The following is a 27,705-nucleotide window of genomic DNA, read 5'->3' on the forward strand; positions in this document are numbered from 1 at the left end:
CCTGGCAAGCCATCCTGTATGAGCCGAGCTGCCCTGAGCCCGCGGGGTGAGGAGCTGGCTGGGAACTCCCGACGCCCCAGGCCAGGAGCAGGGTAGAGGGCGGTTAGACCCCACGTGAGGGCCAGGACTATCCTTCCCTGAGTCCCTGGGGTGGGGGGGCCGGGACTCTGCTCCACTGAGCCAGCCACATAGGGGGGCAGCCGGCGCCATCCCCACTGTGCCGAGCTGTGCTCCGGGACTGGAATCGGGGTTTCTCTCCCCGGTCCAAGCCTGAGATCTCCTGCCCAGTGTGTGGCACGACAGGCAGTGCCCGGTCAGCGTGGTGGCTGAGTGTGTGAGCTGGGCGCCTCATGGCTAGTGCTGGGGACTGGCGGCCTGGCTGGGGCGGCTGCACCCTCCCCGGGGCTCTGGCTGGCCTCGGCCGCTGCCTTGCCGAGGCACCTGGCAGAGTCACTCCTGGCTCACGGTTCTTTCTGCAGCAGGTGCTAATTCCTGCCTCCCAGCGGCCAGGCTCCCGCCCTAGGAGCGTGGGAACGGCTGCAAAGCCAAGCATGACATTAGTGACTCAGCCGCGTCCCCTGACTCAAGCCAGCGTCACTGCAGCTGCCCCCTTGTCACACGCAGCGTTGCACAAGGGCCTGGTGTGTCTGGAAGTGTCAGGCTCTGGCCCGGCTGGCGCCCCAGTGCAGGGGGTGGCCAGTGGGCTCATGGGTGGTGCATCCTGCTCCCCAGGGCAAGGCTGGCAGCTCCCTGGGCCGCGTGGGTGGGGGTGTTGTCAGCAGCCCTTGATTCAGGTCCCAACAAGATCAAAGCCCTTCCTGCTCCTCTTAAAAGGGGTGCGGAGGCGGCTGGCGCAGTGCTGGCTGCGGGCACGAGGGAGCTGGGACTGGCTCGCTCTCACGGGCAAGGGCTGCAAACTCCCAAGGTAAGAGGTCTGGCTGGGGCGAGGTCTGGGGGTCAAGCAAAAGTCCTGGCAGCCTCTGTGGGGAGCAGCTGTCTGTGTTGTGGCTTTGTCCAGCGGCGGGGGGTCCCTGACGGTAAAACTCACCGGAGCCAGGTACTGTTAGCGGTGCCGGGGCTGGGGCTGGGAGTTAGCCAGTAAGAGGCCATGGGCCAGAAAGTCTCTAAGCCCCCGAGTTCAGGCAGGGGCTGGCGTGGGGTTAGGGCTGTCCCAGGGCACAGCGCAGCCTGGAGGGCGTCTGTCTGAAACGCTGCATCCGATCACTTCCAAGGGGCCAGGAAGGGGCTGGCCACTGGGAGCAGAACTCTGCTGAGCTGGGGGACAATCGCCGGGGGTGGGGGGGCGCATGGCGCCGCTGGCAGCTGTCGAGGGCACCAGGTACCCACCTTGCAGCAGAACAGTCCCCTGGCCAGCCCCATCCTCCCTGTAGCCGGGAAGCTGGGGACGCCCCGAAGGGAAGCAGCTCCTGGTGGTGCTGGGAGCCGTGGGCAAACGCCCAGCCAGCTGCGCCAACGGCAGAGGGGAAGAGGAGGCTTCCTTGTGTCCTGCCGCAAGGCCTGCTCCACGGAGGGGAAAGGGGGTGCCACGCGTGGGCTGGAGGGGGACGGGGCAGCCAGGGAGCTGCGCGGGAGGGGGTGTGTGGACAGATGCAGGGAGTCCCAGGTGTGTGCAATGAGCTCAGCCAACAGCTGCTACAATACCCCCCTCCCAGGTTTAACCCTGCTCTGGGGTGGGAGGCTGAATTCAGGGCCGGCAGATGGGCCCTGCCCAGTCAGCCCGGACAGTCCCAAGGGGCCCAGGTCCTTGCAGCCAGCCCGAGGCACGCTGGCCCGGCGCGCTGCCAGGGTGCAGGGGCAGCGTCGGGGCCGCTCCCTTGTGGGGACTCAGCGATGGCGGGAGGGACCAGCCCCATGAACCGTCCCGGGGAGCAGCCGTGCGGCAGGCGGAGCAGGACCTGCGTTACTCAGCAGCATTCCTGGCCTGGCGGAGGCTCCGGGGCGCCGGGCTAGCATGTCTGCCCGCGGGCGCCGGTGGGAGGGGGCTGCAGAATACAGGCGACAGCAATGGGGTGAGGGAAGGTGGCCGGAGCCGGCTGCCCCCTTCCCCCAGCGCAGCCAGAGGGGCCGTGGCCAGCTGCCAGGCCTGCGCCCCGGGAGAGTGACTTTGCAAGCAGGGCTGAGCAGGCGTCCGGGGGCGGCACCTGGGCTGGGTTTCTGGGCCCATTTGCTAACTGCACAATCCGGTAATTCCTCCTGTCCCAGGGGAGGGGCCGGGAGCTCCTGGCTGGGGTAAGTCCCGCCTGGCCTGGCCAGTGCCCTGGGAGCGTGGGGTACAGGCCCTGGGGGGCGCGGGGCCCAGGGGAGCAGGCCCAGGCCCGAACAGAGTGTCCTTCCCCGTCACAGCCCCCCCGTCCCTGGGGCCGAGCGCCAGGCATGACAGGTCTGCCGGAGCTCGCTGGCGCTCAGGGACTCGCCTTTGCAGGAACGTGGCGAGTCCCAGGCTGTGAGGCCTGAAGGGCTCGGTCTGACCTGCCCTGAGCCGGCTCCGGAGCCTGCTGCGTCCAGCCCAGAGCCATGGGGGGCCCCGCTGGATTCCTGCCCACGGGCTACAGGCTGTCCTGGCGGGCAGGCAGGGCATGTCCAGCCCAGGGGTGGGGTGAAATGGTGGGGGTGGGCCAGGGCTGGGAACCCCCCGCCCCCGTGCTCGCTGAGGCAGCAGGTGACGTTTTGCACCTTCCCCCCGGCAGAGCGTCCCCCTGCGCCGGCGATGGCCCTGCCCAGCATTCAGCTCTCCGATGTGCAGCGGAATGAGCCCAGCCCGGCCGAGCGGCAGCACCCCGCACAGCCCGGCGTCAACAAGATCGTCGTCTACGAGCACGTCGACTTCGAGGGGCTGAGCCGAGAGTTCACGTCCGACGTGCCGGACCTGCACGAGCTGGACTTCGGGGACTGCATCTGCTCACTGCGGGTGGTGGGGCAGCCGTGGATCGCCTACACGGCCCCCAAGTACGAGGGCGACGCCTACGCCCTGGAGGAAGGTGAGTACCGGACGGTGGAGAAGAACAAGGCGTTCTCGGCGCTGCGGCTGGTGCACCATGACCTGGCCGACCCACAGATCACCCTGTACGAGGAGCCCGACTACGCGGGCCAGAGCAAGGTGGTGACAGAAGAGACCAACCTCACCTACGGCTACTTCAACGACCGGGTCTCCTCCCACGTGGTGCAGCGCGGCGTCTGGCTGCTCTACAAGCACCCGGACCGTGGGGGCTGGTACCACATCGCCTGGCCTGGCGAGCGCCTGCCCAACTACAAGCCAGAGCTGGGCTTCCACAACTGCCTGTCCCACCTGCGCCCGCTGGCGCCCGGCCGCCCCGCCGTCACCGCCCGCATCCTGTGGGACCAGCGGAAGGTGGAGGACGAGCGGGACGTGCTGATTGACGAGATCGTGGGGGTGAACGCCACGGACCTGGAGCAGACGTTCACCACCTGCAGCAGCCGGGAATACGTCACCACCACGCTGCAGAGCTTCCGGTTCAGCAACGCCACCAGCCTGCGGGCCGGGCTCTCCTTCACGCTGGCCGTGGAAGCCGCCAACGTCTTCACCGTGGAGAAGGGGCGCAGCGAGTCCACCACCCGGCGGGATCGGGTGGAGGTGCTCCTGCCAGCCAAGATCCCGCCCCGCACCCAGCTCACCATCCACGTGGTGAGCAAGGAGGCCACCATCTCGGTGCCGGTGGAGCTCACCATCAGCCAGAACGAGCGGACCAAGACGGAGCTGGGGGAGTACCGGTGTGTGTCAGGGCGCACCATCAGCACCAAGTACACCATGAAACCCGCCCTGCCGCCAGGGGGGGAGCAGGCCCCCGCCCCCAGCGCCCTGGGCCATTGAGGAGCGTCCAGACCAGTTCCAGGGGGAGGGGTTAGGGTGAGTGGGGTGGGGGCGGGGGGGTGATGGAGGTGAGTGGGGCAGGGGTGATGGTGGTCATGGGGCAGGAGGGTTATGGGGGGGTCACGGGGTGGGTGGGTGATGGAGGTGAGGGGGGGTCATGGGGCGGGGGTGTGATGGAGGTGAGGGGAGCGGAAGTGAGTGGGGTGACGGCGGGGGGTGATGGAGCAGAGGGGTGGGGGTGAGGGGAGTCGCGGGGCGGGGGAGTGATGGAGGTGAATGGGGTCGAGGTGACAGGGGGGTGATGGAGGTGAGTGGGGCAGAGGTGGGGGAGGTCGCGGGAGGTGGGGGGGGGCAGGCCAGTGGCTCCCCTCCAGGCAATGTCGATGAGAAAGGGCAGCCTGAGCGCTAACCCTGCCCCATCACACGCTGGGCTGCTCAGGGGCCCCAACGCGGCTCGTGATTAGCCCCGCGGTGTCTGGGCCGGGCAGCGCCGTGCTCTGCGGAGCGGCTGGTTTCCAGACGGTGCCGGGCGTTGTGGTCTGATCCCGCCTGTGCCTGGTAGGGACTGGAGGGCTCTGTCAGTGTAGGGTATTCACAGCCCGGCGTGGGCAAGGCTGGGCTCTGATCACACACTGGAGGCTTGATGTCTGCAGACAGCCCTGGGAACCTCAGTGGGTATCTGCTTGGTGGGGGCCCCTGGAGATCCTTGGAGGCGGTTTTGCTTGCCTTCTCACCCGCCTGCTGCATTCTCTTCGGAGCGACGTGCCCGAGCTCTGGCCAGGGTGTGACGGAGCAGGGAGCAGGGCAGATTTGACCTGGGAATGTTGCAGGGGGATTGCAGTGGGGATGTGGGACTTCCCTTGAAGGAAGCTACCTGAGCTGTAACCTGAGCCAGGAACGGGGGTGGGGAGAATTAACACCTTCTGCCCGGGAGACTGAACAAAGGAGAGGAGCAGCGGGAGGAGTTTTGAGTTAGTTTCGGTTTGGGCTGGGTGGTGCAACGCAGGGAACCCCAAGCTGGGGTCTAAGCTCCCTGAACCTCCCAGAGGGACCTAATTGAGGGGGTCTGGTCGTACCTACACGCTCTGCTTGAGACTGTGTTCCTGTCCTTAAATAAACCTTCTGCTTTACTGGCTGGTTAAGAGTCGCAGTGAATCTCGGGAAGAGGGGTGCAGGGCCCTAACTCCCCCACAATCCGCAACACAGGGGTCAGGCTGCATGGGGCCCTGCGTGGGGCTGCCCCCTCCCCTTGGCCTGGCAGCACTCCGAGCACCAGCTTTGTCACCTCTGCATTGTCCTTTACATCTGTTATCCCCCGGAGAACGCCAGAGGGAGCCCCCAGTGCTGGCCAAGGGTCACAGCCGGGACCAGTTCTGTGTGCAAGTCCCATGCTGACGGCGTGCGTGACACAATGTACCTGAGTCGAACCCTGCGTGGTATTGCAGTCATCTTTGTACAGGGTGTGTCTTGGGTGGTGTCGTTTGAAAACTCATCATTTGCTCGCCCATGTTGTCCTGATAAGTGTGGCAACGTTGTATGTGAAATATTCCACTGCATGGTGTTATTAGCACATCCCAACCTGATGCTGGCAGACAGGTCTGGCTCAAACAAGGGAATGTCTTCTCTGCTTGATTTGCATTTTAAGCAATACACAGAGGCATCAAGCAGGAAGGGGAGACAAAGGAAGATCAAACAGGTGAGAAAAAAGCAGCAGGGACCATCCTTCCACATTGACTTCGTGTCTCCTGGTGCCCAGCGTGTGTGTGTGTGTGTGTGTGTGACATACACCAGGCCCATTGAGTCTCTGCACCTGAAGCAACAGAGGAAGCCTTCGCTGGATTCTGGGAGAAGGGCTCTGGAGCGAGAGGGTCTGGTCAGTAAGATGCTGAGATGATGTGCTGAGAAACGTTGCTTGACTCTGATATTGTTTGTTAGGCAGCAGTAGCATTTTAACTTGATTTTCTTGTGACCATTTCTGACTTTTACACCTCATGGCTCGTTCTCAGTGACAATCTCGCTCCGAGTCGTTAATAAACTTGGTTTTTTGTTTAATCTAATCCAGTGCGTTTACACTGAAGTGTTTGGGAAACTCTATTGGGGGGGGGGGAAGTTGTGTGCAGATTATTTCTATAAAAGAGACAACAGACTTAGTATAACTTGTCCAGGGGAGGGCTGGGCAGTACAGGACATACAGGTCTGGGGGAAATCGAAGACTGAGGGTGTGTTGGGGGTCACCCTGCAGTATAACCAAGGCTGGGGAGAGCCAGGGTGGAGCTGGCAGGCTGCAGTTACATAGAGACATTCAGGGTGTGGCTTGCACACTGGAGGACTGTTTGTGCGTGGCCCAGGTGGGAGCTGCTTCAGCCAGACATCATAAGGCACCCAAGGGCAAGGGTGGCACAGCTGTTCCTTAGTCTAGTTGTACCCTGGTACGGCACAGGGGGTAGAAGGACGTTAGTCTGTCTTCACTGCCCAGTCGGGCAGGGGCCATCCTGTGGTTCTGTGTCTGTCCAGCGCCTGGCACAACAGGGGCCGGCCCGTGGTTCTGTATGTCCCTAACCCTAACCCTCCCTGCTGCAACCTTCTGCTCTGCTGTCCTCACCCTCACCCAGCCTCCCCAAACCTCTCCTCAGGCTTCTTCCACTGCATCCCACTGCCCCGCACCCCTCACCGGCCTGCCTGGGACAACCTCCGGCAGCTGCCTCCTTTGCCCCAGGCACACCCAGCTGCTCTGCTCTCCGTTCTGGACCCCGTGCTTGGAGCCATCTCCCCCTCCTGCCTGCTGAGCACTTCCTCTACATCACACCCCTCCATGCAGGGCCGGCTCCAGGCACCAGCAAAACAAGCATGTGCTTGGGGCAGCACATTTTCAGGGGTGGCATTCCGGCCATCTTTTTTTTTTTGTTTCTTCTGGTGGCAAAAGCCTAGAGCTGGCCCTGGCAACAGCAGTGCCTCAAGGTGGGGAGGGAGAGCCCAGGGCTGGGGCGGCAGGGGGTGCGGGTGGAGGGGGAAGAGAGAGACCAGGGCTGGGGTGGGGTGGGGGGCAGCCAAAAATGTTGTTCCTGGGGGCAGCAAAAAAACTAGGGCCAGCCCTGCCTCCATGAATGCCATGTCTCGCATGACTGCTTCCCAGGCAACCCCCCCATTGGCTGTGAGCCCCCCACACACACACACTCAGCACAGCAGTATCCCCCACAGCGCAACCCCCCACTGAGCCGTTTCATCTTCTCTCTGATTGCACGCTCCCGCGACAGAGCCCCTGTTGGCCCTGTAAGGCCTGGCAAGATGCTAAGCAATAACCTCGGGACATGTCCTTCGGCTGCCTTGCTGATAACAGCTTGGAACAGAGCCGATGGGGTTTTCCCCACTGGGGGACCATGCACCTGGTCAGTTTCCAAGCCCCCAGTTCAATACGTTAATGATCTGGAAAGGCAAGGGAGCAAAATGTGCAGCGGATACCAAGTTATTGATGTGAGTCGACGCCTGTGAGGAACTTCAGGGAGACCTCAACACACTTGGTGAATGGGCACCAGGATGGCAAGGGAAGCTCAGTGTTGATCATTGCAAAGCACTGCCCCTCGGAGGGGAAAGTCAAACTCCGGCACACCCTGCTAACTGCATCCGGACCTGGCCAGCGCCAGGGGAACTCAACGGAGACCTCTGCTCTGGGTGCAGCTGCGGGCACAGACACTAACTCGATGTCAGGGGACGTAAGGAATATGGAAATATTCTCCTGCCTTAATATAAATCAGTGGGGTGGCCTGAGGAGGGTACTGTCTGCAGGCGGGCAGCCCATCTCCCATGGGATAGCGCAGAGCTAGAGGGCCCCAGAGAAGGGTGATGAGAATGATCAGGGGGCTGGAAAACCTCCCGTGAAGAGAGATTGCCAAGACTAGGATGGCTCCCTTGGAAAGGTGAGTAAGAGGGGACATGCTGGAGATTAAAATCTGATAAAAGAAAATATCTTTCCACACACCCATATTACACTGTGGAACTCCCTGCCACAGGATGTCATTGAGGCCACAAACACTGACTCCTCCCCTCCACCTCACAACATGTTCTAACTGCCAAGTGCTATTTGCTTTGTATTTATTTGGCCACAGAGAGGCTAGCATGGCTGTGAGTCTCAGCCTGTGTCTTGTATTGGGCACCTACCCAGCCCTGTGCCATCCTGGGCCAGTGAGAGGTGTCCTTTGCTCAAGACCTAAGGCCTGGTCTACACCACACAGACTCTGATGAGACAGCTAGACTGTCAGCCTGTAGCGTAGACGCTGAGTACAAAGAGAGAAGGAGTTCTGTCAGCACAGCACCACCTCCTCTCTGACTCCCATGGGCTAAGCCCCCCAAAGCATTCTTCTGCGGGCAGAGCTGCATCTCCCCTGCAGATTTGCCAGCACAGCTGTGTTGGCTGGAGTGACATAGCCATGCCAACCTGGCCTAAGGGTGGTGCCCAAGGGCGAGCGCTGTGTACCTCCACCCCGCAGCTCGCTTTGTGCCCCCATCCTGTCTGGGGCTGTCCCTTTAAGGGCCAGCCAGCCCTGTTCAGTTATCAGTCCCAGCCCAGGTGGGGTCAAGCACTGTTCCCAAGGGCTGAGCGCTGCAGGAGGGAGGCTGTCTGTGCGGGGAGTGGGCGGAAGGTGCAGAGTACAGGGCGTCCGGCCCCTGCAGCTGGCCAGGGGAACAGGCTTGTTACTCTGGGAGGTTTTTGTCTGAAGTATTAAATTGTGCCCCAAGGGAGGGGCCTGAAGGAGACTTGGGCGAGGCATTAGTCCCGCCTGGCCTGGGGAGAGTGGCCAGCAGCGGGCACCACGCCCTCTGTTCTGCCAACAATGCCAGCCTCTGCTTTCCCCAGGTGGCCCCCGGAGCTGCTCCTCTCCCCTCCCTCCTTTCCCTCCTGCAGGCCCATTTCTCCTTCCAGGCTCCCGAGGGGACGTCTATACTGCAACCCCCCAGCAGCGAGTCTCAGAGCCCAGGGCAACTGATTCAGGCTCAGGGGCTAAAAATAGCCATGTAGACGCTCCTGCTCGGGCTGGAGCCCCGGCTCTGAAACCTGGTGAGGGGGAGGGTCTCGGAGCCCAGGCGTCAGCCTGAGCCTGAATGTCTACAGTGCTCTCTTTAGCCCCATGAGCAGGGGTGAAAGTGGGCCAGTACGAGACGGGACGCCGTACCGGTAAGAAGTTACAGTTACAGCTGACGTTACAGCTCTGCCGCGCTGCTGGGGCCAGGGCCAGGGCCAGGGCCATAGCCAAGCAGGGCAAAGGCCACAGGCCTTTCTGAGGCAGAGGAAGGTCAGATCGGCCCCTGTGATGGCTCATCTTTAGGCTTCTGTTGATGCACCTAGTCTGCAGGGAGGCTTGGGCTGCTTTCAGGTTGTTGACGTGACACTGCAAGGTGCTGGCTCAGTTTCTTTTTGCTCTTTGGACCCAGACAGGCCAGTGCTTTGGGATTCCCCACGTCAATTATTGACACAAAAGCCCAGCTGGTGGCATGACCTCTTGCATAACTGAAGTCCCATAAATGCTGGTGAGGGAGTGCTGCAGACACTAATGCACCCACCCACCAGGCCGATTCAGCGCCAACACACCGACAACAGCAGCAACCCATTTGGCAGGCTGCAGCCTCCTCCACAGAGGCCATGGCTAGACGCATCCCAGTTGTTTTGAGAAATGGCTAATTCTGTTGTTTGCTTCTGGGAAAACAAGCCATTCCCGAGGGCAAGGAGGTGGGCATTCTGGTACCAGGGTGTCCCACAGCCCGCTTGCCCCTTCTGAGAATGCCACAGACCCCCACGCCCAGGTGCCAGCAGCTCCACTGTCCCAGGGGGTTGAGCTTAACTGCTGCCCTGAGGGGTGCAAGCAGAGACTGGCCCTGAGGCCTTGCAGAGAATCTGGCTTTGCCCAGGAAATGAGGCGATGCGCCCAGTGGCTGGGGGGTAGCCGGGGCGGGGCTGGGGAAACCCACGTGCAACCGTAACTCTAACCCTAACCCAGCTCACTTAGCCCCCCTGTGCCCGGGTCCCCCTCTGCCCAGCAGGGCACTAGCCCTGCCCTCCCCACGGGGGCCTGAGGACACCCACATCACAGCGGGAGGCGCAGGCCTGGGGCTGGGGAGGGGGCGCCCAGCGCAGACAGAGTCAAGGACAAGGGTGAAGCTGGTGTAGAGGGGGCTGCGCCCCAGCGGCTGGCCTGGCACTTGGGACCCAGCTGGGGGGAGACTAGGGGGGTCCCAGGGAGCTGCCCAGCTCTCTCCCCGCCCCCCAGGAACTAGCCCCGCCCCGTCCCCCACCACGTGGCTCCCGTCTTGCGCTGGCCCTTTAAATGATGCAACCGGCAGCAATCCTGGCTCCGCCCCCTCCGGCGGCTTCGGTCCCCATTGGCTGGGTTGCGGGGGAGCCAGATCCTGCCGTGCTCCTCCATTGGCCATCAGGGCCGTCCTCGCCGCTGATTGGTGGCATCCTCCGCAGCGCCCGCCTCCTGCTCGCTGATTGGGCGGTGCGGGCCCCGCCCCCTATCCGGGCGGGGCAGCGGCAGCAGCAGCAGCATGGCGGCGGGGCCGGACGCGCTGAGTCTGTTCACGGCCATCGGCCTGAGCGAGCCCAAGGCTCGCGAGACCCTGAAGAACGAGGCGCTGAGCGCGCTGCTCCGGGAAGCGGTGACCCAGGTAACCCGTGACCTGTGACCTGTGACCTGGCCCCCGCCCCAAGCTCCTCCCCGAGCTATGCCTGACCCCCGACCCCTGTCCTGGCCCGGCCCGGCCCCCCGGGCCTCGCAACCCCTCCCGGAACTGTGCCTGACCCCTGACCCCGGCCATGACCCCTGACCCATGCAAACCCTGACCTTTTCCCCCAGCGCGACCCTTCCTCTAACCGTCCTAAGCTCCTCCCCGAACCGTGCCTGACCTCTGACCCCTGTGCCTTCTGTCCCTTGACCCCTGCCTCCTTCCCTCTGACCCTGCATCCTCTCATCCTGCCCCTGTGCCTTTCCCCTTTGCAGGCAGGGGCTGTGCAGGAGAGAGCCCCACCCTGGTGCCTGCAGGCTCTGCACCCCCCGAAGTCCCTGGGAGCTGGGCCTGCTGACGCCAGGGCTGAGTTTGGCCCAGTATGAGCGTGGTTCATGGGAAGGGTCAGGGCCTGGGTGCGGGTTGCAGATCCAGGCTGGAATCGTTACCATCCGAGCCTAGAAGCAGAGAAGAGTTTTCCTCAAACTAACCACGTTGGCAACTTCCTTGCATGCCTTCCCCTCCCGCTGCTCCAGCTCACCCCAGGATGAGGGCACAATAGCGTAGGTGGCACTCTTTGTGGCCCAGCCGTGCTCCTCTCTTGAAACACCCACAAACCCGTTATCTTTGACAACTGAGCCCGGCTCTGGGTGTGTGAAACCCAAGCCCTGCAGCGCTGGGAACGGGCAAGTGACTGCGTCGGCTTTTCATTGCCACGCAGGGAAACTGACTGGCAGACTCAGAGCTGGATTTGTATCATGTGTGTGTTAGCACTGTAAGACGTGGTCCGTGACCCGTTGTTTACAACCCAGCAGTTGTATCTGGATGTGCCCCTTTCAGGGAGGTTGCGTCAGTTTCGGTTCCCAGAATGCTTCTGTAACTGCCATGGCTGAATGCTGTATGCTAGTGCTTCTCCCTAGTGTGTGACAGGACCCCTAGGTGTGGGGCTGGGTCTCGGGGAGGGAGAGGGTGGCCTTGCAGTGTTCAGAGGTTTGGTTTTACAATGGGATTCTTTGCAACAAACCGAAACCGAAACGAACTCCTACCATACAAATCAGATGCCATTTAAAACAGCACTTCCTGGATAGCTCTGTCTGGGAGTCCCTATGCTGCTGATAGCAGGGCTCGGGTAGGACATTTGTAATGGTCATGTGGCCTGTCCTGGTGGAGAAGCGTGTACTCCAGGCGGAGAGTGGGGGAGAGGGAGCACTGCTTACCAAGCTGTGACCCTCAAACCACTGGGGAGCACAGCCCCAGAGCCCCACCAAGGCACTGCTGAGTTTGAGTTCTCTCCTCTCTCACCACCCTTCCTAAGACAAGGAGAGGGGTTTGCCCTGGTTGCCCCACTCCTCTGCCCTAGGCTGGTTTTCATTCTCTTCCTACCACACTAACTTCACAGATTTTTTCCTTTTGTGGAAACATCCCCTGCCCCTTCCATGCCAGGGCCCTGCTCGGCTCCCTTTTCACACTGGCTCAAGCCTGGTCTACACCCAAAAGTCAGGGTGACCTAGTGTTGCTCAGGGGCGTGAAAAATTCAACGCTGACCACTGTAGTTAAGCTGACCTAAGCCCCGGTGTAGACAGTGCTAGGCTGACTGAATAATTCTCTCATTGACCTGGCTGCCCCCTCTCGATGGGTGGGTTTGCTACGGCCACGGAAAAATCCCGTCTGTCGATGGAGGGAGAGTCCGCGCCCCAGCAGCATAGCCATGGCAACACTGGTAGTGAAGAGATAGTGTCGCTCTAACTATGTTCTTCCTTCCTGGGCTTTAGGCACAAGGAATCCTGGGCCCAACTGTTGACAAGGCGACTGGTACCCTCTTGTACAATGTGGCTTCCCGGCTTAAGGACCAAAAGCGTCTTCCTTTCCTTGTGGGCTGCATCACCAGCAAGAAGATCGTCACAGACTTGCAGCTCAGTGGTATGATACGGGAGGCGAGCAGCTAGATCTGCTCCCCTGCTTTCCCATGTACAGCGTGGCCTCTGCTGACCCTGCCTTGGCCTGAGATCTCGCAGCTCCCTGCTTTGAATTCCCTGCTCCCTCTCCCAGCCAGGCTGCAGCCTGCTCGGTGCGTGCAACGTGCTAACCCAGCTCCCTTTGCTGCGGCTGCGCCTCACCCCCTGGTGCCTACAGTTCAGTCTGAGGGGTAATTCCCAGCGTAAATCGGACATTTCAACCCCTGCCCGTTCTCTCCCGAGCCTCTGGCTTTCCCTACCTCAGCTGCCCGAGTGGTCTATCCCACAGCTTAGCCTGGTCACTCCAGGCACAGGCGTCGGGGGTCAGCGCCGGCTCTGCCCGCCCCCGGCAGTCAGCCCCCGAGGCTGTTTCCTTTCGGTCCTGCTTGTCTGCGCCTGTGTTAACAAGGAGGAGCGTTTCCTCTGGAATGGTCTCCCCAGGGAAGGGAGGGGAGCACCCGGCACGTAGGTCCTTTAAACAGCGCTGGACAAAGACCCGAGACACATGCTGCAAGGAGCATCCTGCCCTGGCCTCTGCGTGGGAATAAGGAGCCCCAACAAGTCTTGCCCTGGATCCCAACCTGTGCAGCGGGCTGTGTGAGCTGCTTGCTGCAGGGCTCAGATGAGGGTGGGAGTGCAGGGCCCATATTCTGGTGACGCTGGCCCCAGCGTGGATAGCTGGGCATGCAGTCCCCCTGGACCACCGCATCCCGTGTCTCAGCTGAGCAAGCGCGCTGCGGTGAGCCTGCAGAGCAGACCCCGGGACCCAGCGGCACGGGGCGGGGGCACTCTGTGAGCTTGGCACAGGCATGAGCCCCCTTAGAGTTCAGGAACTGGCCCGGGTTTGTACCAGGATCAGATCTGGAGGGAATGTGTCAAGTCCAAGGCAGCAGATGGGGAATCTGATACCCGGGGGATGGAGCAGGAGCCAGTTGGCCGATGTCCTGCCTTGCCTTCTGCTTTGCCCGGTCCGGGCTTGTACTGTGAGAGTGGGGTCAGCTGCTGCTGCCTGGGTGCAGCCATGTGTCTGTGAGACCCTTGTGGACCAGCAGGGAGCCCCGTGGGGTCTCCTGGGTGAAGCAGCCCACAGCGCTGTGTGGAAATACGCCCGCCTGAGCTGCCTGTTTGCCTCCCCAGCTGCCCTGGAGTACGTGCGGAGCCACCCGCTGGACCCCATCGACACGGCAGACTTTGAGCATGAGTGTGGCGTGGGGGTGGTCGTGACCCCAGAGCAGATAGAGGAGGCCGTGAGTACAAGGGCCAGGTGTGGGGTGGGAGCGAGCCGATGGGACTCCCTGCGCAGAGCTGGGGAAGGGCAGCCCATGGTTTGGGGTGCCAGGAGGCCGTGTTAATGGCACCACAGGCAGCATGTCCTCAGCGGGGTGCAGCCCTGGGGGGCTGTGGCTGGTGTCCCTGCTCCTAGCGGCAGTGGTGGGGGTGTGGCTGGCAGGAGGCCGTTCCCGCTACCGCGCTGCTCTCGGGGGCCTGGGAGAGAACGCTCCTGTTTCAGGACTCGCCGCTGGTCCTCCCTTGCACCTGAGGCTGATGCCAGCCTGAGACCAGAGGTGCCCGCTGTACTCGCAGGGCTGCTGCGGCTGTGTGCCAGCGAGAGTGGATGGCTGGAGGGCCAGATGAGGCAGTCCTAGGCACAGAGCAGATAGTGCCCATTGCTGTGCATGTCAGAGCCCCGCCAGCGAGGATGGAGCCAGCTCTGCGGACGGGCCCAGGCTGGCCTAGAGCTCTTCCTGCCTGGGCCTCTCCCCAGAGGATATGAGGGGCCCTCACTGCGGTGGGAGCTCCTTGCCGGCATGGCCATACCGGTAGCTCTCTCGGGTGTCTGAGCCCAGCCCGTCTGGCCCGTGCGGTGGCCCTGCTCTGTCCACGCCGGTGCCAGTCCCCCTCTCCCGTCGCTGAGAGGAGTTCTTCAGGGCACCGGTTACGCATGAGTCTCTGCCTTGCAGCCCGTGCTCCCGCTCGGCTCACCACTTGCATTCCCCTGCTTGCTCTAGGTGGAGGCGGCCATTAACAAGCACCGAGCCGAGCTGCTATCGGAGCGGTACCGCTTTAACGTGGGGCTGCTGATGGGTGAGTCTGCAGCTCAGGCGGGCCGGGGGGCTGGGTCTCTGGCGGGGGGCGGGAGGGGGACTGTGTGCAGTTCTCCATGGCATAGATCAAGAGGTACCCCCCACACGTGTCCCTTGGCTCTGTTCCCTCCCCCCAGGCTGGGCTCACTCCTTGTGCTTCTAACAGACCAGGTGCAGCATCTGTAGGGAGCTGTGCGAAAACATCCCTGCCATGGCTAACCTCTGCCCAGCCGCCCGGGGGGGCAGCGGCCCTGGGAGCTCCAGTGTCGTACGTGTCGGTGCTCTGCAGCCGTGTGGACAATGTGGCAGTTAAAGGCCTGGCAGCCTGTTGTCTCAGGGCTGCTGGCACTTGGGGGCTGCACCAGCTCCCCGAATGTAGGCCGGGGAGCTGCTGCACCTGGTGGCTTCGGGGCATTGTCCAGATTGGCAGCAGAGAGGCTGCTGGAACCTGCCAGCGGCTGGTGGCCTGAGCGAGGCTGCGGCCCTGACTCGAGGGGGAGGTGCCGTTGCCTGTCCTGGGGAATCCCTGAGCTGGACCTGCCCAGCCTGTCTCTTGCCCACACCCGTCCCTTTGTGCTCACTTGCAGGCGAGGCGCGTGGCAGGCTGAGGTGGGCGGATGGCAAGAGCATTAAGAACGAAGTGGATCTGCAGGTAGGTGGGGCTGGGCCGGGCTGCCTTTGAGCCCAGCGGGCAATGGGGCCTGGCTTCTGAAGGCAGCACTGGCCCCAACGAGCCCTGTGCCTGGCTCCTGGCCCGCGCGGGAAGTGCTGGGCGCAGGCCCGTGGCCCAGGCAGGGCAGTGGAGGGATGGTCCTGCTGGCACTGCCGAGGACAGGGACCACGGAGATCCTGGCTGGGCGCCAGCCCGAGTTTGGTCATGGGGGGGGAGCATTACCCAGACTCCTTGCCCCCTGTGCACCCCTGTTCAGGCCCCACTCCCCTCTCCTGCAGGTGCTGCACTTGCTGGGCCCAAAGACAGAAGCTGACCTGGAAAAGAAACCAAAGGTACCGTGTGAGCAGGAGGTGCACCCTGAGCCTGGCTAGCCAGGGGGTGTGCCCCGGGGGATGGGGGGAGGGGCCGGGCGGTTGGCGGTGCCCCGGGCGATGGGGGGGAGGGGCCGGGCGGTTGGCGGTGCCCCGGGCGATGGGGGGAGGGGCCGGGCGGTTGGCGGTGCCCCGGGCGATGGGGGGGAGGGGCCGGGCGGTTGGCGGTGCCCCGGGCGATGGGGGGAGGGGCCGGGCAGTTGGCGGTGCCCCGGGCGATGGGGGGAGGGGCCGGGCGGTTGGCGGTGCCCCGGGCGATGGGGGGAGGGGCCGGGCGGTTGGCGGTGCCCCGGGCGATGGGGGGCACGTATGAGGTCACTGGAGCTGAAGGGGGCTGGAGCCCTTCCCCAGCACGGCTCAGGGGCCCAGGGACTGGGCCAGGCAGAGCCTTTTGGCACTGAAGGCTGCTCCCCTTCTGTCCCGGCAGGCTGGGAAGGCCAAGCCGGCCGAGGCGGAGAAGCAGCAGAAGGCAGTGGAGGAGAACGGTGAGCTGCTGAGGGGGTCTGATTGTGCAGGGTCTGGGGGCTCCCCACATCCTCGTCTCTGCCCTCATGGGTAGCTGCTGAGCTGGGGGCCGGAACCAGCCCGCGGCTGGGCCTGCTGCAGCGGGGCTGGGGAAGGTGCCGCCCGGAGAGCCCTGGCCTGGCAGGTGCAGCCAGGCAGCGGCCGGGAGAGCTCCCCTTGTCCCCGCCCAGGGGGTCAGTGCTGGGGCCAGCAGGGCATTCGCTCGCCCTGGGGCTGCTGTGGGGCACCTGACCCATCTCCCACAGCCCCTGAGCAGCTGTCCAGGGCAGGGACCTCGCCAGCCGGGGCTGGGCTCGAGGCAGCCTGGGGAGTCCAGCTGTGGGCTGGGCGGGGCTCAGCTCCGCGGGGATTGTCCGTAGCGCTGGTGGAGCAAGGCTCCCTGCAGCGCTCTCTGGAGCCAGACAGTGCCCTGCGCTGAGCACTGCTCGGGTGCCCCCTCCCGCCCCGGGGCTGCCCACGGCAAGGCCCCGGCTGGGTTTCTGTAGGTGACGATGGTGCCCTGATCTCGGGGCCAGCAGTGCCTGCGCTCAAGGCAGGGCTGCAGCATGCAGCGATCCGGGTGCCAGGGTCACGAGTCCAGCATCTGTAGTGCGTCCTGTCCCTGGAAAATGCTGTTCACCAATCGTGAACCTGCGTGTGCCAGTGTGTTAGCTGCGGGGGGACTGCGAGGACAGGGCCATCTAGTGCCTGGCCACACTGGTCGGTCCTGGGGAACTGCATTTCAGTGTGCCCTCCCTGCCCCCGGGCCTGGGGCAGCTCCTCCTGGGTTGTGGGGCTGCCCCCCACCTACCACTACTCCCCCCTCCCCCCCAGGCCTCAGAGAGCTCCTCCCAGGTCGTGGGGCTGCCCCCTGGCCTCAGAGAGCTTTGGGGCTGACTGCCGCCCCTCTCTGGAGCACTAACCGCAGACGCAGGGTCCTCTGTGGCTTTAGGCTCATGTGCCTGCCCCACCCCTGGAGCTGGGAGCTGCCATGGTCAGTGGCCTTCTGTCACGGAGTCCCCGGGCGATGCTCTGGAACTGCTCCCCACAAAGCCAGTCAGGACTTTGGGGAGCCTCCTCTCCCTCGGAGCAGACTGTCTCCAGGGCAAGAAGCTCTCACGGCTTCACCATCCTGGGTCTGACCTTGGAGCATCCAGCATCTTCTGCCCCACCGTGCACTTCCCACAGCGAGTCTGCCCAGGCGGGGTCCTGAGGAAGCCAGAGGGTCCTGCCCCCCAACTCCGCAGTCAGACGTGACTCTTGGCCAGCCAGTAACACAGAGGTTTATTAGATGACAGGAACATGGTCTAAAACAGAGCTTGTAGGTACAGCAAACAGGACCCCTCAGCCAGGTCCATTCTGGGGCCCAGCGAGCCAGACACCCACGTCTGCCCTCACTCCCCGTCCCCAGCCAGCTCCAAACTGAACCCTCCTCCAGTCCCTCCTTTCTGCCCTTTGTCTCTTTCCCTGGCCAGGAGGTCACCTGATCTGAGTCAACAGTGTGCTCTTGTTGCCAAGAAGGCTAACGGCATTTTGGGCTGTATAAGTAGGGGCATTGCCAGCAGATCGAGGAACGTGATCGTTCCCCTTTATTCGACATTGGTGAGGCCTCATCTGGAGTACTGTGTCCAGTTTTGGGCCCCACACTACAAGAAGGATGTGGAAAAATTGGAAAGAGTCCAGCAGAGGACAACAAAAATGATCAGGGGGCTGGAGCACATGAGTTATGAGGAGAGGCTGAGGGAACTGGGCTTGTTTAGTCTCCAGAAGAGAAGAGTGAGGGGGGATTTGATAGCTGCTTTCAACTACCTGAAGGGGGGTTCCAAAGAGGATGGAGCTCAGCTGTTCTCAGTGGTGGTAGATGACAGAACAAGGAGTAATGGTCTCAAGTTGTAGTGGGGGAGGTTTAGGTTGGATATTAGGAAACACTGTTTCACTAGGAGGGTGGTGAAGCACTGGAATAGTTTACCTAGGGAGGTGGTGGAATCTCCTTCCTTGGAGGCTTTTAAGGCCCGGCTTGACAAAGCCCTGGCTGGGATGATTTAGTTGGGAATTGGTCCTGCTTTGAGCAGGGGGTAGGACTAGATACCTCCTGAGGTCCCTTCCAACCCTCAGATTCTGTGATTCTATCTCTTTGTTCACCTTTAGCTATCCCCTTGCAGAGGGGAAGGGCCCTGGCCATTTGTTGCTAGAAGACAGATTGTCAGCCATTTATGCACACCTGAGACTTAAGAAATGCATAGGGGAAACTGAGGCACCCACACAGTAGTCAGAGGAAACATGAAGAACAGTCCCACTTGGTCACACCTTCGTCCTGGCATATTGGTCTCCCTGCCTTCAGCTGGGAGCTGGCGTCCTGGGCTGGGCCCTGATTCCTGCTGCTTAGCGCCCCATCCTCTGGTTTTTCCTGCTCCTACTGTCGATGGGCAGGGGGCAGAGAGGACCAAGGCCCCTCCCCTGCTGGCTCCATGGTTCCTGCTGCATGGCTGATGGCGTGCAAGCTCCGTTCCCCACTTCTGGGCGGGTCTTGGCTCTCGGGAAGGGGAGAACGTGGCTGGAGTTCCCAGGCTGGGAACCAGGCTGGGCTGTCAGGGCAGTGTTGCTGGGCCGGTGCCCAAGGGGAAGGGTCTTGGGCTGGGCGGCACTGGAGGTCTGTGAGTGAGGGGCGGGGTCCCTGGGGCAGAGGCTAACATACCTCGCCCCCCTGTTCCCACAGGTGAAGTGACCCTGGAGACAAAGTCGCTGATGGAGCAGCTGAGGGGAGAAGCCCTCAAATTCCACAAGCCAGGTGAGTGCGGCCTGCCTGCTCTGGGCTCCTGGGGCCTCGGCCTGGCTCGGCCCAGCGCTGCTCTCAGCCGGCTCTGGAGCCGCTGCTCAGAGACTCAGGATGGGAGGGTCCGTCCCACGCTGGCTGGGCAAGGTCGGTCCTGCCCCCGGTGTTCTGGAGCCTGTGCTGGAGGCGCTCTATCTGAGCCTGGCTTCCCTGGGGGCTGGGCGGGGCACTGGAGCCTCCCGCCCCAGCCTGGCTCCAGGGCCCCAGGTGGGCAGCCCAGCTATGGAGCCCTAGGGCGGTGGCTGGAGCAGGCCCTGTGCTGCAGCTGAGGCTGGGTCCATTAGCGGAGGGGCGTGGTGTAGAGTCCCATGCGTCCCTCCCGGCCAGGGGCTTGTGCCCAGCGCCAGGGGCGAGGGCCTCCCCTCTCGCTGCCTGGGGCACTGCGCCCCAGCCCTCCCCCTCCCCGGGCTCACAGCTCCCTGCTCCCCCAGGTGAGAACTACAAGACAGAAGGCTACGTGATCACGCCCCACACCATGGCCCTGATGAAGCAGCACCTGGAGATCACCGGCGGGCAGGTGGGTCAGGCTCTCCTCCCAGCTCCTCTGCAGTGCCTGGGGCTTGCTGCTCCTGCCACTTGTTAACCACGGCTCTGAGTGCTGCCCGTCTATTCATTAACCCTCACAATGGGCCTCAGAGGCTACTAGGCCACATGGGGAAACTGAGGCACGGGTGGGAGATGTTTGGTGGCAGGGTCAGCAGAAGAGCTGGGGATAGAACCCAGGGACGGGACAGACCCCTCCAGGTCCTCCCCTGCTTGGTTTCGGGAGGACGGGGCGTCAGACACCACAGAGACCCGAGCGGGGCTGGGCACAGCTTGGAGGGGGAGAGCCCAGGGCACCGCCCTGCCCTGGCACTGCTGGGAGCTGGTTTCTTTCTGTTTCTAGGCCCTTCTCGCTCCATCACGAGAGCCCACTGGCCCCAGGAGCCGGAGGCCGCCTGGCCTGTGGGCCAAGTCCCATTGGGGTGGGGTGGGGGTGCCCACGAGGGGCATGAGGCTGGCGCCTTTTCACCTTGCATGGCCTGACCCAGGGTCGGTAACTCTCCGGACGCTGGGCTAGTGGGGCTGGGAACTCCTCTGCCCTCAGGTGCGGACGCGGTTCCCTCCGGAGCCCAACGGGATCCTGCACATCGGCCACGCTAAAGCCATCAACTTCAACTTCGGCTACGCCAAGGTGAGCTCCCCCCGAGCTAGGCACACCCCCTGGCGCTCCCCGGCTACGCCAAGGTGAGCCCCCCCAGAGCCAGCCACACACCTCCAGCTACGCCAAGGTGAGCTCCCCCCCAGAGCCAGCTACACCCCCTAGCCCCGTCAGCACCTGGAGCTGCCCTGCCCCACTGCCAGGTCCAGGCCCCTGGCCTGTTCTGACCCTGTCCTCTCCCCAGTGTGGTGGGCGTGGGGGCTGGTGGGGGTGGGCTGGGCTGCGGGTGCAGGGGGTGCTGGGTGGGGGGGCAGGGCTGCGGGCGCAGGGGGTGCCGGGCACTGATGGGGGTGGGCGGGGTTGCGGGCACTGGTGGAGGGGCAGGTGCCAGGTGTGGGCTAACCAGGCCGTGCCCCCTCCAGGCCAACGGGGGCGTGTGCTTCCTGCGGTACGACGACACCAACCCCGAGAAGGAGGAGGAGAAGTACTTCACCGCCATCCGGGACATGGTGGAGTGGCTGGGTACGGGGCCGGGGAAGCGGAGGGGGCTGGGTTCCAGGCATGGGGGTGGGGAATAGCTGGATACAGGAGGTGGGGGCAGTGGCTGGGGAGGTAGCAGGCTGTGGGGTCAGGGAGTAGGGGGTGAGGGAGGAAGAGCAGGAACCGCTGGGTATGAGGAGTGGGGGGTGACCGGGAGGTGGGGGGAGCAGCTGGGGTGGAGAGGGGACCAGCCAGGTACCCAGGGGCAATGCCAGAGCCTCTCCAGCTGCTCTGGGTGAACAGGGCCTGCTGCCCTTGCCTAGGGGTTGGGGTGGGGGGCGGTGGCCTGGCCCCTCCCCATTTCACTCAGCTGTGTCCCAGGAGGTCCCTGCATGCTGCCAACGGGGGGCAGGGAGTCCCTGGGCGATGCTGGAGCTGCTCCCTACGCAGCCAGGCAGGGCTCTGGGGGAGTCTCCTCTCTCGGAGCAGACTGTCCCAGGGCAAGAAGCTCACACGGCTTCACCTTCCTGGGTCTGAGCTCCGAGCACCCAGCCTCCCCTGCCCCACCGTGCGCTTCCCGTAGCGAGTCCGCCCGGGTGGGGTCTTGGGGCAGCCAGAGGTCCTGCCCCCCAACTCCACAGTCAGATGTGACTCTCGGCCAGCTGGGAAAACAGAAGGTTTATTAGCCCACAGGATCACAGCGTAGGGCAGAGCTTGTTAGCACAGAAATCAGTGACTTTCAACCAAGTCCATCTTGGGAATCCTGGGCCAGGCGGCCTGGCCTCCCCTCCGCCAGTCCCCCCACGCAGACTGCCAGCCTCCAGCTACCCCACCTCCGCCACCCCCATTGTTCCTCCCCCTTCTCTTTGTCTCGCTGCACCTGGTCACATCCCCCTCCTGGGTCCCCGGGTACGAAGGGCATCAGCCATCACCTAGTGCAGCTCATGAACGCCGTAACTTCGTCACACGGGGCAGCCCCCTGGCTCTGTGGCAGAGCAGGGGTGAGGCTGGTGCTCCGGGTAGGGGGCGGGGAGGGAGGCACTCACTCATGGGCTCGCTCTGCCCATAGGCTACAAGCCGCATGCCGTGACGCATGCCTCGGACTACTTCGACCAGCTGTACGCGTGGGCCGTGGAGCTCATCCGGCGGTGAGTGTGCGGGGCACGCGGGGGCGGAGCCGGCCGTTCTGGGAGGCAAGGTGTGCCTGGCTGCTGTGGGGATGGGACGGGGCCTGATGGGGATCCCTGCAAGCGGTCTAGTCCCCCCCGGCTGCATGCCCAGTGGGCGCATGTGTGGGGCAGGCGTGACTTCTCTCTCCCCCCCAGGGGCCACGCCTACGTCTGCCACCAGAGGGTAGAAGAAATCAAAGGCCACAACCCTCCGCCCTCCCCGTGGCGGGATCGGCCTGTGGAAGAGTCACTCCTCCTCTTCGAGGTATGTGGGCCTGGCAAAGGGACTGGGCGCTCGCCCTGCCCCCTCGGCGACCCCGTCCCTCCGCTGGGCGCTTGTCCCGCCCCCTCCATAACCACTCCGCCCCCTCGGCGACCCCCTCCCCCCGCTTGGCGCTCACCCCGCACCCTCGGCGACCCCCTCCCCCTGCTGGGAGCTCGCCCCGCCCCTTCTGTGACTGCCCCACCCCCTCGTCGACCCCGTGCCCCCACTGGGCACTCGCCCCCCCACACGGGGCCCCCCGCTGGGATTCCTTTCCCACCGCCAGGGCCCCGCCGCACAGCGCCCCCTGTGTGCGGAGGCTGCCGGCACTGGCTGATGGTCCCCGCTGGTTTCTCCCGGCTGTCGCTGCAGGGGATGAAGAAGGGGAAGTTTGAGGAGGGGGAGGCCACACTGCGAATGAAGCTGGTAATGGAAGACGGGAAGCTGGACCCTGTCGCCTACCGCATCAAATACATGCCACACCACCGAACCGGGGACAGATGGTAGGCTGGCCCCCACCCTTCGGCCGGGGTGAAACGGGGCTGGGACCTGGGGGGCAGGGGCCTCGCTTCCCCGGAGATGCAAGGACCTGCCTAGAGCAGCGCAGGGGACCTGGATGCAGGGGTGGGGGCAGGGACCCTGGGCTTCGCTCCTGTGGTGGGGCAGGTGGTTTCTGCGTTGGGCTGGGGCCTGAGTGGGGAGCTGGCGCTGGCCAGGGGCTGGTGTCTGGGGAGGGCTGGTGTCGGGGGTGGGGGGGGGGCAGCGGGTGCCAGCGAGGAGCTGGTGTCTGGGGAGGGCTGGCGTCGGGGGGGGCAGCGGGCGCCAGCAAGGGGCTGGTGTCAGGGGGCTGGGCGTCCTGCCCTCAGGCCCTGCCTTGCCTTTCAGGTGCATCTACCCCACGTACGACTACACGCACTGCCTGTGCGACTCCATTGAGCACATCACCCACTCGCTCTGCACCAAAGAGTTCCAGGCCCGGTGAGGCAGGGCCAGCAGAGCTGTGTCTCCTCTGCGGCTGTGGGGAGCTCGCTGTGATTGGGGGGGGGGCAGTGCCTGCAGCCGTGGGGAGCTGGGAATGGTTGGGGGCCAGCGGGGCAGTGCCTGTGGCTGTGGGGAGCTCAGCGCAGCTGGGGCTGAGCCCAGCTGGCAGGGGGACAGCAGTGTGAGCGGCAGGGGTGATGGGGGCAGGGTGTGAGTGGCAGGGCCTGGGGCGGGTGGAGGGGCAGGCAGGGTGTGAGCGGCAGGGCCTGGGGGTGGTGGGGGGGCAGCAGGGTCTGGGGCGGGTGGGTGGGGCGGGCAAGGTGTTAGTGGCAGGGCCGGGGGGGCAGGGTGTGAGCGGCAGGGTCTGGGGCGAGTGGGCCGGGGGGCGGGCAGGGTGTGAGCGGCAGGGCCTGGGGGTGGGGGCAGGCAGGGTGTGAGTGGCAGGGCGTGGGGTGGGGGGGGCAGGCAGGGCGTGAGCGGCAGGGCCTGGGGGGACAGGGTGTGAGTGGCAGGGCCCGGGGTGGGGGGGGGGCGGGCAGGGCGTGAGCGGCAGGGCCTGGGGCGATTGGGGGGGCGGGCGAGGCGTGACCAGCTGTGTGATTTCCCCCCCCCCCCCCCCCAGGCGCTCCTCCTACTTCTGGCTGTGCAACGCGCTGGGCGTGTACTGCCCCGTGCAGTGGGAGTACGGGCGCCTGAACCTGCTCTACACCGTGGTCTCCAAGAGGAAGATCATCCGGCTGGTGGAGGCGGGCGCCGTCAGGTGAGGGCTGCGCAGGCTGGTGGGGCGGGCGGGCGGGGGCGGCTCCACGCTGCACCCTGCTGGTCACGGCTGGTGTTGCCGTTTCAGGGACTGGGACGACCCGCGGCTCTTCACGCTGACGGCCCTGCGCCGCCGAGGTTTCCCCCCCGAGGCCATCAACAACTTCTGTGCGCGGGTAGGTGCCCTGCGGTGGGGGTGGGTGGGCGCTGGCTGCCCCTCCTGGGCGCGAGCTGAGCGCAGCCTGTGCCCACAGGTGGGGGTGACGGTGGCGCAGACGACGATGGAGCCCCACCTGCTGGAGGCGTGCGTGCGAGAGGTGCTGAACGAGCGCGCCCCCCGCGCCATGGCTGTGCTGGAGCCCCTCCGAGTCACCATCACCAACTTCCCCACCCAGAAGGTGAGGCTGGCGGCGCGGGGAGGGGCGCTGGGGGCTGGTAGGCCAGGGGATCTCCCGGCCTGGGGCGTGAAGGGGCCCAGCATGGCCCCGCTGCTGGTGCTGACCTGCTTGCTTCCCCACCAGGCCCTGGAAGTTCTTGTGCCCAACTTCCCAGCCGACGAGACCAAGGGCTTCCACAAAGTCCCCTTCCAGGCCACCATCTACATCGAGCAGAGCGACTTCAGGGAGGTGAGCGGGGGCCACCTGCATTGCCCTGGCTCCAGGGCTCCTCCGAATGGGGCGTGGGGGGAACGGGCACTGGGAGCTGGGGTCCATGCAGGGAGTGGGGCTGGGCCGGTCAATCGGGGCACCTGCCACCCACCAAATGGGAGTGCCCAGCCGGTCTGCACAGGCCAGGGCTAGGGCCGGAGCTTGGCTGACGGGGGGTGAGGCCGGGGCTGGAGCCGGAGCTCGGCTGACGGGGGGTGAGGCCGGGGCCGGAGCTTGGCTGACGGGGGGTGAGGCCGGGGACGGGGACGGAGCTCAGCTGACGGGGGGTGGGGCCGGGGACGGACGGAGTTCGGCTGACTGGGGATGGGCTCTCCCCTTGCAGGTGATGGACAAAGGCTACAAGCGTCTGGCACCCGGCCAGCCAGTGGGGCTGAGACACGCCGGCTACGTCATTGCTGTCCAGAACGTCGTCAAGGTGGGCTGGGGCCAGTGGCCAGCTCTGCCACTGCCTTGGGGTCGCCTGCAGTTACACTGATGTGCCAGCCACCTGTCCTGGCTCCTGGGGGCTGCCCGGTGCTACCTGCCTCGTCACCACCAGGGGGCGCTCCTTCCGATCACCGTCAGCTACGTGGTTGGGCGGGGGGGGAGCCAGGACGCCTGGGTTCTCGGGTGGGATGGGGGGAGCCAGGACACCCGGGTTCCAAGGAGGGTGGGGTAGGGGGAGCCAGGATGCCTGGGTTCTGGGGGGAGGAGCAGGGGGAGGAGCCAGGATGCCTGGGTTCCGGGGAGGGCTCGGCTGTCGCTGGGTCTCCCCTGCGATAAGGAGACCGGAGCTGGCCTGCTCCCCTGCACTCGGTCCCAGCCAGGCGCAGCTGCTGTCCTGGAGCCGCGGGAAGCTCTGCAGAGGGGCGGGAGCCGGCACAGGCAGCCGGTGGCCTTGGCTCTCCAGCCCCCAGCCGCTTGGCATGCGGCAGAGCCCCCCTTCTCCCCAGGCTGGCTGTGTGGTGGGCACAGGCGGGAGGCCATGGGGCCCCCGGTGGGGCGTTGGCCCCTGACCTCCTCTTGCTCTGTGCTCAGGACGCCAGCGGGCAGGTGATGGAGCTGGAGGTGACCTGCACCAAGTCGGACGCTGCGGAGAAGCCCAAAGCCTTCATCCACTGGGTGTCGGAGCCGCTGGTGTGCGAGGTGCGGCTCTACAAACGGCTGTGAGTACGGGGGGCGCTGGCTAAGGGCTGTCCCGGAGCGCGGGGGCCAGGTGCCCCAGCCCTGCTGTGTGGAGCCACGCGCTGGGCACAGCTAGCGGCATCCAGCTCCGCTAAGCAGGTGAACCCGGAGCTGCCACTTCAGCAGCTTTGCTGCTCTCGCCAGCTGCCCTGGCAGCCACAGGCACCTCGGTGCCAGCCCCTGCCTGCTGGGAAACACACCAGAGATCTCGGCACTTCCCAGGCCGCTGCGGGGGCAGCCCTGGTGGCTGCTGCTAGGTCAGTGGGCCCCCCGGCACGGCAGAGGGTGGCTGGAGGGTTGGCACAGGGTAGGACCCAGCCAGGCTGAGCAGCTGGTCGCCGCAGGGGGCTGGGGAGGGAGTTAAGGGATTCCAGCCCAGGGACTCCTGCCCCTGGGGCCCCCGCCCCGGCCCTGACTGGCCCTGTCTTATTTTCAGGTTCTTGCACAAAAACCCCGAGGACCCTGCAGAGGTGCCAGCTGGATTCCTGAGTGACCTCAACCCCGTGAGTGCTGGCAGGTGCTGCGGGCTCGGCTCCAGCGGGCCAGGCCTCGCTTCTGTGCCAAGGTTCCCCGCCAGGTGCCCCGAGTACAGCCCTGCAGCCAGGCCACTGCCGCGGCTTCCCTCCTCTGGCTAGGGACGTGCTGCCCCGTGTGCGGACGTCTCCGCTGGGAGTGCAGGCCCAGCGGCCTGGGGCCTTGCCGGGGGAGTCCTGGAGTGGGAGAGTCTGAGTGGCGCTGAGCACGACCCACTGGGCAGAGCCGGGGCGGGTTCCACCCAGCCGGCGAGTGAGGAGAGCCCCCCTCTCCGGGGGGCCATTGGCACAGGGGATACAGACACACCTCCCCCGGTTCTCTGCACGCCGGCAGCGCAGGGCTAGGGACAGGCCGAGTGAGAGATACCGAGCTGGGCAGCCTGCCCTGCCGGCCCCCCAGGGTCTCCCTTCCCTCTGCCGCTGGGCTCTCCCCTGCCACTCCACTCAGAAGGTCCCGGCTGTGGGGGGGAGGGAGGTGCCAGCAGGGCTGGGGCCATACATGCCTGTTGCCCAGCCGCTGGGCGGTGCCCCTCTCCCCCGGCTGTGGGGTGAGCCGGGGGCCCAGCCGCTGGGCGGTGCCCCTCTCCCCCGGCTGTGGGGTGAGCCGGGGGCCCAGCCGCTGGGCGGTGCCCCTCTCCCCCGGCTGTGGGGTGAGCCGGGGGCCCAGCCGCTGGGCGGTGCCCCTCTCCCCCGGCTGTGGGGTGAGCCGGGGGCCCAGCCGCTGGGCGGTGCCCCTCTCCCCCAGCTGTGGGGTGAGCTGGGGGCCCAGCCACTGGGCGGTGCCCCTCTCCCCTGGCTGTGGGGTGAGCTGGTGCCCCTCTCCCCTGCCTGTGGGGTGAGCCGGGGGCCCGGTCGCTGAGCGGTGCTGCTCTCCGCAGGACTCGCTGCGCGTGATCGACGGCGCCCTGGCTGACAGATCCGTCTGCTTCGCCAAGCCCTTGGACAAGTTCCAGTTTGAGCGGCTGGGCTACTTCTCGGTGGATCCCGACAGCACGGAGGGGAAGGTGAGTCCTTGGGGTCTCTGGCGCTCGGCTCTTGGGGCCTGGGCCGGCTGGTGTCCCTGCCCCGGAGCTCCCAGGCTCACTCAGTGCATCTCTCTCTCCTCCCACAGATGGTGTTTAACCAGACGGTGACGCTGAAGGAGGACCCCGGCAAGGTGTGAAGGAGCCGCTGCCGCTGCTTTGATGGCTCTGGCTGTGCCCAGTCCCGTTCTGGGAGCGCCTGGTCCCTCCGGGCACGGGGAGAGTGCGACCCATGAACAAAGGGCCCGGCCCACGCACGAGGGCCACAGCTGCCTTAACCAAACCCCGTGGGGCTGGCGCATCTCGCTGCAATAAACGAGCACTGGAGCTGCCTTCCCGCCTGCGTCACTGGGGCGGGGACCCAAGGGCCTCTGTGCTGGAGGCTCCCCCAACCTCACTGCCCCCCAGGCCTGACCATGGGGAGGAGCCTCAGGCTGGCCCTGTGGGGGGAGCTGCCCTTCCCGCCTGCCCCATGTGCCAGGCTATGCCGAGCTTTATGGGCTGGAATCCTGTCCCTCTCCCCCCACCCCGCCCCCCAA

At 64.9% G+C, this 27,705-nt stretch overlaps 2 protein-coding genes across 2 annotated transcripts; both read left to right on the forward strand.

Moving 5' to 3' along the window:
• Positions 1-858: 858 nt before the first annotated feature.
• Positions 859-3,857, forward strand: LOC128841094 (epidermal differentiation-specific protein-like). Its single transcript, XM_054035806.1, has 2 exons — positions 859-925; positions 2,709-3,857. The coding sequence occupies exon 2, from the start codon at positions 2,729-2,731 to the stop codon at positions 3,848-3,850; it is 1,122 nt and encodes a 373-aa protein (XP_053891781.1). The 5' UTR covers positions 859-925; positions 2,709-2,728; the 3' UTR covers positions 3,851-3,857.
• Positions 3,858-10,381: 6,524 nt separating this feature from the next.
• Positions 10,382-27,498, forward strand: QARS1 (glutaminyl-tRNA synthetase 1). The gene is made up of 24 exons (XM_054035706.1): positions 10,382-10,510; positions 12,340-12,487; positions 13,660-13,769; positions 14,532-14,607; positions 15,194-15,258; positions 15,558-15,611; positions 16,078-16,135; positions 18,871-18,942; positions 19,419-19,504; positions 20,075-20,161; positions 20,551-20,650; positions 21,678-21,756; positions 21,934-22,042; positions 22,412-22,542; positions 22,925-23,017; positions 23,643-23,780; positions 23,868-23,955; positions 24,034-24,177; positions 24,301-24,405; positions 24,770-24,862; positions 25,465-25,592; positions 26,048-26,114; positions 27,023-27,148; positions 27,256-27,498. Exons 1-24 carry the CDS (start codon positions 10,391-10,393, stop codon positions 27,304-27,306), a joined length of 2,328 nt encoding a protein of 775 aa, XP_053891681.1. The 5' UTR covers positions 10,382-10,390; the 3' UTR covers positions 27,307-27,498.
• The last annotated feature ends 207 nt before the right edge of the window (positions 27,499-27,705 follow it).

The sequence above is a fragment of the Malaclemys terrapin genome, chromosome 7 (genome assembly GCF_027887155.1).
Source record: "Malaclemys terrapin pileata isolate rMalTer1 chromosome 7, rMalTer1.hap1, whole genome shotgun sequence".
Taxonomy (NCBI): Eukaryota; Metazoa; Chordata; order Testudines; family Emydidae; genus Malaclemys; species Malaclemys terrapin.

What these genes read in the sequence shown, in the direction of transcription:
- QARS1 (XM_054035706.1), top strand. Translation starts at nt 10,391, where the DNA reads ATGGCGGCGGGGCCGGACGCGCTGAGTCTGTTCACGGCCATCGGCCTG. An exon ending in AGAACGAAGTGGATCTGCAG is followed by an intron (nt 15,259 to 15,557) that starts GTAGGTGGGGCT and finishes CCTCTCCTGCAG; the next exon opens with GTGCTGCACTTGCTGGGCCC. An exon ending in GCCGTGGAGCTCATCCGGCG is followed by an intron (nt 21,757 to 21,933) that starts GTGAGTGTGCGG and finishes TCTCCCCCCCAG; the next exon opens with GGGCCACGCCTACGTCTGCC.
- LOC128841094 (XM_054035806.1), top strand. Translation starts at nt 2,729, where the DNA reads ATGGCCCTGCCCAGCATTCAGCTCTCCGATGTGCAGCGGAATGAGCCC.